We start from the raw sequence: 14,224 nt of genomic DNA, 5'->3' as shown, positions 1-14,224 counted from the left end.
TACATTTTTATTCTTTTCTAGATTTTAGCGATATGAAAAGTGATATAAAGATATAAAAGTGATCTAAACAATTTTAGAAAACTGTGGATAACACGTCATTAGCTTAGCGCACACACGAAGAAATCGTTCTTCAAAAATCTTAAATTTGAAGGATTATAAATATCGCTTATCAAAATTGATCTTATCGTCGATTATAAAGTACGTTACAAAAGAAAAGTTTACCGTAAATCACATGTCATTAATATTACGAAGATATAGATATAAAAATATCAAAACCTCGGTAGTTAGCGAATAATCAGAATATTTGTGTGATTTTCTCACATGAATTCAAATTTAGTAAAAGATCCGTGAGTACTGCTAGGAAATTTTTTAATGCATAAATTAGTCTAGCAGAAAGTTACAATTCCATTCCAAGAATTTCTAAAATCTAAAGCCGATAATTCTCATAAATCTGGAATATGAAATTTCTTAACTTGTTATTGCGAAAATATAAACTTGTTGTTGTGAAAATCCATTAAGTCATGCGGAAATTACTTTGATTAAACATATGATGTTTAAAAAAAATTATGCATAATTTCGTTTGATACGAGCCAATCTAACAAAACTGTCATTATCACTTAAATAGCATCCAACAGAAGCAGAAGTGGAACGTTTTTAGTAGAAACAATTTTTCTAATTCCAGCGGCGAAGCAGACATTTTTTAATGACAGCGAATACATTAGATTTTGATTTGTCCATAAATGTGAAAAGACATTGAAAGAAACTTCGAAATTGTAAGAAGGATTGCGATGAGCGCGGTTTGTAGCGTACACGTACTTATCGATGGCCGCATCTCACTTTCCTCCTTTCCGGTTCAATCTTCGAGAACAGTTAGAGGTAACGCAAAGGTTCGCGAATCCCGTGACTCGAATCGTCTTCGAATCGCCGACCCCGATGGAATCACAATAAGGAGATCCAAACGTTTCAGCAAAGCAAGAAGTTCCTTCTCCACTGAGAAATAAATCGAGACTTCTTATTACTCTATCATACTTCTTCTTCCCCAATGAACCACTGTTTGAAATGGAATTTTAACAACGCACACCATCATCCGTTTTTCACGTTTCCCACTTTTTTTAATGACAATTTGTACCATCAAATTGTATCACTATATACATCGTGTTTTGAATTACAAAATTGAATAATTTCATCAAATTACCCTGATAGCTTCCCGAAAAATATAGAGATAAGTAGACAATTTTTGGAATGTATTTGCTAAAAAGGAACTTCATGTCACGCTATTATCATTACCATCAGTTTCAAGCCAAAAATAGCCTACTCGTAAACCCTAGACGCGAAAGCTGAAACAAGGAACGAATTTTCAAATGTTCTCAATCATCTACCCCGTGGAACATATTATATTTATTCGCTGTTCTTATTAAATATAAATCCATTTCGCGTATCGTCTTTTTATACTTATTTTATTAACCTTCTCTTGTTCGCCACTGTAAATCTCGTTGAAAAGATTTTGTATGAAAATTGCGCGCAAAACTCGCTGAAGTTTATCGAAAATCTGAATTGACAATTGGTTTGAATTATCAAGGAAGCAATTGATCAACGATGATTTTACATTCGTGCGAAATAACGACTCTGCTCGAGTTACAAGAAGAACGTAATGTATTAAGAGTCACGTGTTGGTCTCTACAATCTGCCGACCTAAATCTCATTGAAAGAGTTTTGTATGAAATACATGCCAAACTCAAAGTTTACTTAAACCTGAATTGTAGGTAGGTTGATTACGGTCACGTTATTCAGGATCGTCCGACTTAACTTACTTCTTCTCCACTGTCAACACACGCGCGCTCTAACATGCTATAGACGTGAGTACACGTACCTCTTTGTTATCCCAGCGCTTATATTGCCGCCACTCGGTGAACCCAGGACGTCGATACTCGAGGGTATACTCCTCGACGTATTCCTGACCACGGCCGTGATCGTAACGACCCTGACTCTGTACACCAGTGATCACGTGAGGTCCAGGAAGATCTACTTGCAGCCACTCACGAATTCCTCTTTCTATTTGGCTCTTCGGGCACCAGGCACCGCCTGCTGTCTCCTTCCGCAGCCTGTTTTCGTCAGAATTTGTTAGCGTTACGTGCTGTGGCTCGTTTCGATGAATGTTAATGAGACGTCTAGATCGATGGCTACTCCGTGACCGCTTTCAATATTATATGAGTATTTTTTACTGACTAATTCTTGAAAAATCTCGAGACATTTTTTTAATTTGTTCGTTAGTTAATAATTTCAATAATTAATATCAATAGTTTCGATAATAGGGTCAATAATTTAGAAAAAATTCCGGAGATGTTTTCTTCGTTTGTCCGATAATTTTTTCCTTTTAACCTATTAGCTGGGAAATGTGAGTTAATTCATCACTTGGATCGTTAGTCTTTTTTGGTTATTTTAATTTCTTTATTTTACTTGAGCGTGTTCTATTTTCTCAAGTATCATTTTATTTTGAAGGACCAAAAGTGTCTTAATTGAAATTGATTTGAATTGATCAACTTGTAATTGTCTCATCGTAGAAGTTTCTGGTTAAGGGATGATATTTTTTTAACAAGTTAGATTAAGTTGTTTACGAGAGCAGCTACGTGAGATCGATTAAATTTATTCCACTTGAACTACTGCGTTGGTTTCTTGATAACTAGATAAGTTGGATATAAACGTTTCCTATAAACAATGCATGGATTAGTATCAGTTAAATATTACGTGTATATTCAAATTGTTATTTTAATATTTTAGTACGTAACAAATAAAATAGATAAGTCGTGTTTTTTCTACTCCAATTCATCAAGGGTACTGATGAGATTTTATTAAACACATATTTATACGCGTTCATATTCCATTGAAATTCAGAGAGGGATTAAAATCCCATAAAACTACATTGAAAACTTTGTTATATTTCAAATAGATAATTTTTCAATAATACTCTCTGGATTATTTATCACTGGATTTTTCGTAAAATTCATTAATCACGTTTCAGAGAACTGACGAAATATCCGTGGAAAAAAATAAATAGTGAAAGGAAGAAAAAACAGAAAATTGGTAAACCGTTCGATCGCATTGATATTACGAATCGAAATTTGACACGCGCAGCAGTTCACGTTGGCTCGAAAAGAGGGTTCCCAAAAATCAATTTTCATTCCCGTTGAAAATTTGTCCTCGTTCGACCGGGCCTGCCAATGCACCGACTGAAATTGCACAATAATAATCGTACCGAAAATGTAGCCACGTCAAAATCGTACGAGCTCAATTCACGGATCGTTACGCCATATCGCCGAATCCAACCAACCCTCAACCCCTTCTCCTTTCTACCAGTTACAATAGCCAGTGGTCATTTTTCATTCCAATTGGACAGACATAATTAATTGATATTATATTTCCGTCCGCAGTGGACAGAGACATGGCAAATATCGAGAGATAGAGAGAGAGAGAAAGAGGAAGCTATAATTGATACTTTAAGTTCCTGGTCTAAAGTTGCACGGAGTTAATTAATTAAATTTCTTTAACGGGACTTTTCATGACGATGAATGTTTATTAACGTGACCAGTGTTTACGAAATATTTCAAACGATCGAGAATATCGACGCTCGAAATCGAGAGACGAAAACCTCTTATTTGATCTGCTGCAACAAATAATACTTTCAACTGAATAAGTTTTTAGGGCATTGCTAGGAATACTCATAAATAGAAGTTTTCTAGGAGTAGCCGGGAAATTGACAGCATTTTATGAACGATAAAGTCAAGAATCATTTTTACAATGTCCAGTAGGACGGAAAAATACATTTTAATGTGACAAGCGAACAGAAGGACAATTTTGGTAATACGAAATTTATGTCGATTATTGAATTCGAAAATTGCTGTTCATTAGACTGCTGAGTAATTTATGATAAAATTAAAAGTCCAAAAATAATGTTTACAATTTTTGTAACAGCTTTTAGTTCGCGAAACAAGCTACTGTGCAGGATTCTTTCACATTTACATTTACTTTTCTTTAGTTCTCTCCATAAAAAAATGAAATTGCATAAAAATCCATAGTCTGTCATGTTTCTTGCCTGTAATCTACGTATGGTCTTGTAGTCCCGTAACATCGCATTGGAAGTATCCAATTAATAAAGAATCGCAGGGAGACCAGTTTTGGAAGCGGCGCGAAGTTAATGTTTCACCGATTCTTGAAGAGCGAGGAGCTCCGTCTAGGCGCAGTTATAGTCCTCCGGCCATTACAGCATCGTTCGAACAAAGAAGAACAATTCACGGGGCCATTCGCCGGTTTCAAGAACTTCTTCGGTTCGAGGGAAGTGTACTTAAACAGCGAATCCGGGATTCAGTTCTTTCCACCGTCCCTCTTTCCCTCTTTTCTCCAACCTCTCTCTTTTCCAACCAATCCCCTCCTTTACGCGTTTCCTCTCGTCCCGACGTTCCCCACGTTTGCTCTAAATCGACCCAATGAAACTTTCGCGAAACTTTTACCACCCATTGGACCCGCTCGTGCTCCCTACCTAATAACGAAGTTAACTTGCCGACTGATCAGAGGATCCGTCGCGTTTTTCTTGCGAGTCAACGATGTCGATTTCATTCCGTGTGTTCCCATGTTGGTATTCAGCTGTTAAAGCGTTTGTCGTAGCATTTTGTTTTGATTGGCTGTATTAGTGGACACGAGGTTTAAATAAATGGAATCGATTTGTGTTTCATCGTGTTTCATCCTTTGATCGAAGATTCGAATAGTCGTCAGAAGAATGGTCTATGCAATTGTTTTTAATGAAGTTTAGTATTCTTTTGTTAGTCGATCGATCTGCCTGTTGCGAGGTAGCGATATTGCATTGGAAGATTTAAAAGTGTGATTTATTAATCTTTTAGTTCTGGCGGAATTCGAGTGAACATTTGTTTGTGTAACATTATGCTTGCAAATTAGTGCTCGAGGTATACATACTTGAAGCACGAAGTGTTGAATATGATTCTTCTACATTATTGTTGCAATGAAAGATTTATTAATACGCCTAATGGAATTTACTTTACATGTGTAAATGTTTTCTGTAAATATGGAAGGAAATGTTTGAATATTTTAAAAGGATGTAATTTAATTAAGCATAAAAATATCAGCAACGATTTTGTTCTATATTAAAAAAATTTTATGATATGAAAGAATTGATTTTATTCTGCGAAACGTTTTGTAGACCAAATAAAAACAGTTCTTATATATTTGCAATTTATTTATAAAGTTATTACTAAATAATTTAAATTTGTAATTTGTTCATTTCATGAAAAAATAATTAATATCTTCACTTATTAGCTTATTTATAATTTACACATTTTGGTAAAATTTTTGTTGCTACATAAATCGACGAGAGTAACTGAATGTGTTAAAAAGAATAACGTGTATTAAGGTATTCGCTACCCGCAGTTAAAGGGTTCAAGCGGTTAAAGTTATATTAAGGTATTTGTTTCTCTGAAAGTTTTTGGCGTGGCTCTTTCTGAAATTTCACAGGACTGTGAGAAATTTCAGTGAAGTTTCACGAAGTATTTATTATGGTGGAACGTTAGTTCCATCCCTTATGGATGGCAACGCCAAGTGTTCCAGCCGTCTGAACGGTCCTCATTTATAAGGTGCTTCCAGTGTCTGACCACGGCAGTCTACTACTACTGAATATCGCTGCCACGCGTAAATAGGAAAGGCTCGTTTCAATAAACGTCCTCGTGAAACGAACACGCGAAGGAATAATAGATTACGAATGTTTATGCAAGTTTATAGCAAATTTAAATATACGAGAAAATTACAACGTAAAGCATTTATTATAATATTACCTTACTTACTTAAACCCTGTCTATCATTTCGAAACATTCGAGATAATTGAAGTTTTATTATTCTTTTATGCCGCCTTTCCTGCTTTCCATTCAATTTAAAATATTCAGTCATTATTTCGTAAGAGCGCAGATAAAAGCCAGTATAATGTGTAACTTCACTTAAAAGTAAGGAACACGAAGAGTTTTAAATGTTTCATCACATCTTGAAAAATGAATTAAATGCGAGATAAGACGATTTAACTAAAGAGGGCGGAATGTTTCAAGGGTAAAACACGTATCTATTTAATTTTCATTTCTTTTAATTATACTCATAAAGATATGGATTTAACATTCGCAATCCAATTTTCCGCAACAGTAATTAAACGAACATTCTAACGAACGTTCTAACAGCTACTTCGAATAATTTCATTCGAATATCCTCTTCCTTCCTGATTAATCTCATAAAGCTGCAGTCTCAATTTCATTTTTCATGAAACTCGATAGAAAAATTCTATGCTCAGCACGAGAACGTTCAGAAGCATGTACAGGAAGACAAGGTCGTGGCCGGTGCTCGATCACGCGAATTGCTTCTTCACTTCACCCCAATAACAACGCAATTACGGCCGGATAATAATTCTTGCGGGAAACTGCCAATGCCGCGCGTAACTTCGCCCCGAACGGTATCGAGCTAACCGCTTTTTTTCCCTCCTCTGTTACTGGTAATTTTCGCAAACGCCAGGAGAAAAAGCGGAAACAGTGTCGCGGTGAGCCTCGATTAATTTTATCATCCAACGTTGGACGTGATTAAAAGTAAAGTTCCGGACGAAACGGCCGCGACAGCCGGCGATCGTTAAATTACAGACGCGAATGAGAGACAGCAGAAATGGCAGAAAGAGACGAAGAGGAAGAAGAAAAGCAGAAAACAGGCAAGCGGGGGAAGGCGAGAGGATATGGCCGTGGCATCTATGAGCGGCGCGTTAATGTAGAAAGCGTGTCTGTCGCGGGACGGTTTGATCTGTTCTCCCTTTAGGAAGCGCGTTAAAAAGGCAGCCGTGGTACCATTTAACGGCGGCTCGACGACCAAGGGTACGCGGAAAAGGGTACGTCGTAAAAGTAATGTGCTCACCGGCCATTTCGTGGACCGACGTTCGTCACATACGACGAGGACGCCGTAATGGCTGAATCCGGTATGTCGCCAGACTCCATCCCCAAGGATTGATTGCACGCTCCTGAAACACATCGTTTAACTTTGTTATTATATGTACGGCTTGTATGTATAAGTCGTTCGGAAGGCACACCGATCAACGCCATAAGAAAGTGGAAAGAAATTATGTTACAAATATTATTTCTCTTAACTTATCTCGGAATTTATGGTTATTTATATAATTTCTCTGCGATATACGAACCTATAGAAGTAAAATGCTTGGTTCCTATAAATAGGACGTTGATTGTATTACCCACGATGTAGTAAGATTGAGAAATTTATAGAACGTGAAAATGATCAGTTTCAGAATAAGACTTTCCTCGTCTGTGACTTGCTATCATTTTACGTTGCGATTTCTTGACAAGTTAATGTTTTACGAATCTTTCAATGCTTTTGTGATAGATAATGATGTAAGGGTATGGAAGGTAAAGAACGATTGAAGGAGAAAATGAAGAAAATAAATCGAAAATAGATCCTTGGTTTATTAAGGTAATTAACTCGTAAGGTTCTCAAAAAGTTTGTGCTGGTTTTATAGTTTCACTGTCGCTTACTGTGTTTGACTTAACTGTATAACCGACATAGTTACCTACGCTTACAACTTCTGTATTTGCTAGATCGCGGTCGTAGCGATTCACCGTTCTCCCCTTGTTTGCCAGAGAAATCATGGCGCACAATGATCTAACAAGGAATCGAACGGCCGCTTCCATCGTGGAATCGTAGTCCATAGTCACATTCCACGATATCTATCGTACAATGTCGACCGACGATCGACGAGCGGAAATGTAAATTGAAAGATTAATAAGCCTGGCAACCAAATCGTAGAAATTTTAATCTTTCCCTTATGATTTCTTCGTGGCCCTATTTTATATCGTGCGGTGAAAGTTCGTTGATCGACCGAGCAAACACAACGCGAAGGGTCTAGAAATATTTGTGACAATAATACGCCCATGGGAATACAAATATCGTTGACGTATTGGTAGGTTGGAACGGCGAGTGGTGGACAATTTTTCCTGTTTCGATGCTCCTAAAAAATTGAACGCAATGTTACATACACGACAGATCAAATGGCTCCCTATTTGATTTCCTGTTTCAATTTTTTCAGTGTAATTGTGCGAACGATAGAATTTCTCGTCGAGTGAATTAAAAATGTTTATGCTGGAACGGTACACGTATGATGAGTAATTTAGGTGTATAGTATAAAGTGTTATATCTTGAATCGAACATTTGGAATTATCGTGTAAATTAACAAAGTGTGTCATTGAAGATTCGATATGTCTTTTAAATACTTTAAACTTCTAGATATCCTTGAGAATATTTTCGAAAGATAGTTGAATAAAAAGCAGAGCAATAGAAAGAACGAGAATGTCGACAAGAATAATAACAAAATGTTAAATACGAATTTAGAGACCAGAGTGTGTCACAATTTTTACAGGAAGTAGAATTTTTATTTATTCGTTAAATGTAGCTACCATTATTTCACCGAAATCTCACAATTCACAACAATTTATCTTGTAAAATATAACATTTCTACGTTTATAAAAATATATTAATTCAATGTTTGTACTTTATAATATCCCATAAACAGCAAATTTCAATCTCACCGAGCTCAATAACGCATCAATATATTTTTCTTGGAGATGTGTTCATAATTCATTTTTTTTTCAGCTTCTCTGTTTCTGAGACTTTCATTAAAATCACGATCGGTAATAAGATAAACGCTGCAATCGTTGCTCGGCAAGTTGATGGATAAGTGACGAGCGTCTCTCCACGTGGTATTATCCGGTCGCTACACACTTATTAGTCCGTCAGCTATCTCATTCGCGTTTCAATTTACCCGAAGTTTACTGGCATTCGAGTATAATCTTTCCATTAAAGTTTTCGCCGGACGATAAAAGTCCGCGCGGCCTGGCCAAGTCCAATGTGAGACGCGAGAGATTAATCGGCGCGAATAAATTTACATTATCGAGATGAGGAGGATCGACGGTTCTTCCGCTCTCGCGCGAAAGACGCATTTTCAATTGCGCGCGGATTAAACGCGAAATCTTCTGCAGAAGGGCTGCCATTTACGGCATAACGAAGTAAGAGATTCTTGAATGTAGAAGTATATTATGGGTGTTACATAAAACAATAAGAGAATTGGAAAGATAAAAGACGAAGAAAAATATCTGAAATTATTACTCTAAGAGAGTTAATGTTTTCCTTCGATACATGATTTGATATATACGAAGGAATCTCCAATTTATAAACGTTCTACAAAGATTTATCGTCTTTAAAAATGAATTTATTAGGGTCAAGAAGAGACAATTAATCTTTTAAATATATTAAACATATTATAAATATAATAACATATATTACAGTGCTACAATTAGAAGATCGTTCTCCGTGTCAATTCGATTTTTTACATCTAGTTTTTCCGTCTATATATTTTCTTTTTTTTTTTAGTAACTGTTTGAAAATCTTTGTCGCAGTATCATACGGATAATATACCAATTTATCAAGCTTATATTACTTTTCCATATACATATGTTCCTATATTTCATCATTTATCGTTTAACGTAATAAAACGTCTCATAATAGGTATTCTCTAATTATTTTGAGTATTGTATTTCGAAATAATGTACGCATAATAAGTGGTTATTATATCTTTATCTATTTTAGAATCATGTTTAAATTAAGCAAACATTGAAATACTATGTGTTGGTATCCCTCAAGAGATCGATGACACTGGAATCTCCAAATATTGCAAGCAATGCTACATGACAGGAAATATTCTTAGCTGTTAAACGTCCTGTTCTACGTGAACCTGTTCTTCGTTCACAAGCTGGCTTGTTTATTAATAACAGGTTTCCAAAATCAAGTGCAGGATAGATTGATTTCATAGACGTTCTTCTTGGCTTCGGCAGCCGTACGATGGTAAGCATGCTTCCGCTCGATTAAAGCTTTTTCCTCTTTTCCCTTTCATCAATCCTCCTACGGAAATCCTTTCCGAGTAAGCCAGCTTTCCCTTAAACCGAGCCGACGAACTTTCCTTCCGTGGAAATAAAGCAAAAGATTCTTCCAATAAACATCGCAGCTTACGATTTTACTCTGACAGCGAGCGCAATACAAACGAAAAATTCTCCGTAAATATAGCTTTTTTCGGCTAAAGCTTGTACCTATTCGGTAGAACTCGTAAAACATTCCGTTTCACGAGTTTCCTTTTGCCCATAAAAATAACGGAATTAACGAGTGAAGTGACCTTTCCATGAAATATTTCGCCGTTAATTATTTTAACCATTGGTGTATCCATTTCGATATTCCCTTTTTGTGAAATTAAACGCCACTTAAAACGCAAGTCGACATTTTTCTTTTTGAGATTACAAAAAGAGAAGAGAGGGTTTACGCAACTTTTCAGCGGAACGCGACTTTCTTCTCCTCCCTTGAAACGTTCACATTGAACATGCCGACGCTAACCGCCAAACAAATCCACCGTGATTCAAGGAAAATGCTCGGCCGTTCTCCGGAAGTTATAAAAAGTTTCAATGAAACGCTCCCTCGTTCCTCGGACCGTTTGCGCCAAGCTGTCAGAGTCTTCAATGGCATTCATGCATCGCCGGCGTATCAACGTCGCGCATCGTTTACCGCGCACGTGCACGCATTCAATGTAAGTACCGATGCCAGAAGCATCCTTCATGATCTGCGTACTTCTTTCACGGTGCTCGGCTGATTTTCAAGCGGCGACGGGCGTCGTCTATTCCGTGCGCGCTATGAGATTCCTCCGGATGGCTCGCGACGGATGAGGAATTTCGTGCACATGCTGTGTGAACCTTTACAAAGAAACTCATCGAAATTTGCTGTTAAATCGTTGTACCGTGCTTTCTTTAGCGAATCACTATCGTTTAGATTGTGAAGTTTCGAGTGAAGGAATTTCGTTAATTTCAGTGGCAAAGAAAGTAGTAATTTTGTAAAGGGATGTAAAATTTCGTATATAGCAATTTAATAAGTTAATTCTTCTTATCAATGGGAGCGTATAACTGTAGTTTGGAATCTGGGTGTGTTACGTCGGCCGACTCTCTACCTAAACCAGGCCACACACCGCGGGCAAGATGGCAACCAGATGTCTGCACATCCTTACTGCGTATCCTCAATAGCCTTAAGGACCTACCATAAATCTCAGGAATTTTATAGCTAAGATCCTTCAGATCAAACGAATATCCTTTTACCTAATTGTTCTCAAAAGCAATGTCTACTGCCCTCACTTTCCTAACCAAAATTGTCATCAACAAATCCGATGGTCCCGTGTGCTAGACATACCCATCACTAGCTTTGCTCCGACACAACATCGTCACTGAACTTCACTTATTTGTTCATCGTTAGAATAGTCGACATATCTTTACCGGGTTTCTACCCTTAGATCAATCACCTACTTAACTTGTACATGCACACCAGCGTAACTATCTTTCTTACAAAGTTGTTGGAATAAACTGTAATTTATACCTGTTAATTCAGTGAACTACCTCCTATTATCCTAACAGAAATAAGGAGATCGATCAGTTCGTGACGTCGATTATCTAATCGTAATGGGAATTTACGACTGCCGTTGAAGTGCTTTCTTGCGATCGCTTCTCTCCGCGAATGGTCGATTAAACAGGATGGAACCGTTAAATATTTTTCTTGTGGTTTGTTTCGTGAATGATGCTTATTTGGATTGTGAAGCCATAATAGTCTGATAAAGTAGTAATCTTAATATAGCGATTTAGTGCGTTAGTTTCCTCCTTTTACTTCGTGGTAGCTACAGTTTCGGTAGTAATATTAAATTCTTCCCTCTTTATCTTTCGCGAATGGTTTCCATTTAGATTGTGAGAAATTTTTAATAACTTGGATGACTGATAAACAAACTGCAGATATTTATGTAAATTTATATTTTCAGGAATATCGTTAAAGATAGAACGTAAGTACAGAGAGGTGTTATATCCATCAAATATGTATATGTCGTAACGAGTACAGTAGCGGACAAAAGTTTAAGACGAAATGGAAGAAATAAATAATTGATTTACTTTCCATAAAAAATATAAATACGGTGTTCTACTTTTGGTATTAACTAATTGTACATTTGTTTGTACACTTAGAAAAAAAATTTCATTTTGATATTTTGCTCAATAGCTAAGTTATAAAAAAGGAACGAAATCTGTATAATATTTCGTCGGTCAAAAGTTTAAGACTATACAAAAAATATTAATTTTTGGTTAAAAAATATACACAATTTTTGTTTAAATTCAATATTTTGTTCAATATCCGTTATTTCTTATCCCTTCGGTACATCTTCTTGGCATAGAATCTATTAATTTTTTATATTAATCTACCGTAATATTATTCCAGGCTGTTTCAATCGTAGAGTAAAGTTCATTTAAATTTTTCGGTTTATAACCTTGTACTGTCTTTTTTATGATACTTCACAAATTCTCGATTGGGTTAATGTCTGGTGATTGCGACGGCCACGGCAGCACGGTGATATTTTCTTCTTGAAAAAACTGTTTCACAACCCGAGCCGTGTGCTTCGGATCATTATCATTTTGAAAAATAAAATCATCACTCATATTGTTGCGTGCAAAAGGTAACATTGTGTTCTTGAGTATGTCCTTGTATTGAAAACGGTCCATAATTCCATTGATACGACATATCGGACCAGGGCCGCTTCGAGAAAAACACGCCCACACCATAACGTTGCCACCACCATGTTTAAGAGTTTTTAAAACGCACTGTGTTTTCAAACTTTCGCCAATTCGACGTCTAACGTACCGTATCCCGTCAGAACAGACGCGATTGAATTTCGATTCGTCAGAAAACAATACCTTTTGCCAATCTTCACTTGTCCAATGCTTATGAGCTTTAGCAAATGCAAGTCGTCTTTTTCGATTCCTAGAACTCAGCAGTGGTTTCTTTTGGGGTTTTCGTCCTCTTAAGTTAAAGTCTTCTAATCTTCTCCTAACAGTTCTAGCACTAATTTGTGTATCGTTTTCATAGTTTATCTCCGCAGCAATATTATTTGCACTACGAAAACGATCCTTTTCGCTCAATCGATGAATCCGGCGATCCATTTTCGGTGTTGTTTTCCGTGGTCTTCCGTTTTTCGGTTGATCGCAATACATGCCTGTCTTTAAACATTTATACCAAGCTTGTTTACAAGCTGTTTCTGACCTGTTCACTATATTTGCTATTTCGGTGAAGGTTTTACTTTGCTTTCGCAGCCTTACGATTTGTTCCCTTTCGTTTTCAAGTAAATTCTTTGATTTACCCATAGTCTGTTCCTACCTAAATGAATTTTAAGCAATAAAAGGTACACTAAACAATGATTTTGACATTCCAGAATCAAAATGTTCAAAAACTGTACTCGTACTCACGTTTTACACAGATCGTCTTAAACTAATGTCCACTGTTTCCAAGTGCTAGGCGGTAACTAACTGTTGTAACTCCTACATTGTTTGTATTTAACAACTGACTGTCTGAGGTTACGAAGGTCAAACATACAGCTACGTTATTCCAAAGAGACAAACCGAATAGAAGAACAATATGCGTATAAGATGTTTGTAATCCGGTTTACAAATCATCGTCTTAAACTTTTGTCCGCTACTGTACTATACTTGAGATATTTTATATATTCTAGGTATTTTTGCAGTATTTTTCAAATTGTTCATAAACTGTATAAAAGTCTGCGGACTATCGATAAAGCAGTAATTTTTATATGACAATGTCAAATTTTGACATAGTAATCTGGTGTTCAACTTTTTCATTTTTATTTCGTAACAGCGTAAGCTGATAGATCGCTATACTGGGAACATAGTAAACTAGTGGAGTGACTTTATAAATTAAATTGAAATTCGCAGCACAATTTTTTGTCCATGGATGCAGCCATCTACATTGTGAAATTATGGGGAGAAGGTCTCTGACAAACTATAATTTGACACGTGACAAGAATTCTGTCGAATTTTGACATAGCAATTTGTGTCTAGTGCTTTTTCCTACTGATAGATTGGTACAGTGGTAGATTGGTATGGATTGGTAACATAGTAAAATAGTAGATTGGCTGTATAAATTGAATTATCGTGAAATACTAGTCAGTATAATGTTCAGGCATGTCTGACCATAGGCAGGTCACATTCTACTGTCGATTCGCGTGTCAGTCACGTCGAACGTTTCTGATTGCTATTACAGATATTAAATTGGT

At 36.5% G+C, this 14,224-nt stretch overlaps 1 protein-coding gene across 2 annotated transcripts in view; it reads right to left on the bottom strand.

The window, feature by feature from the left end:
* Nucleotides 1-14,224, bottom strand: part of LOC132916494 (discoidin domain-containing receptor 2-like) — a 145,459-nt gene that overhangs the window by 31,860 nt on the left and 99,375 nt on the right. For both annotated transcript variants that reach the window (XM_060976556.1, XM_060976557.1), the window contains exons 3-4: nucleotides 6,943-7,045; nucleotides 1,871-2,102 (exon numbers count right to left, since the gene is read on the bottom strand). In XM_060976556.1, the coding sequence (XP_060832539.1) occupies nucleotides 1,871-2,102; nucleotides 6,943-7,045 (335 nt within the window). The remainder of the gene's footprint in view (nucleotides 1-1,870; nucleotides 2,103-6,942; nucleotides 7,046-14,224) is intronic.

This window comes from Bombus pascuorum, chromosome 2 (genome assembly GCF_905332965.1).
Source record: "Bombus pascuorum chromosome 2, iyBomPasc1.1, whole genome shotgun sequence".
Lineage (NCBI taxonomy): Eukaryota > Metazoa > Arthropoda > Insecta > Hymenoptera > Apidae > Bombus > Bombus pascuorum.
Note: the sequence above shows the minus strand (reverse complement) of the source record. Positions and strands in the feature narration are given on the sequence as shown.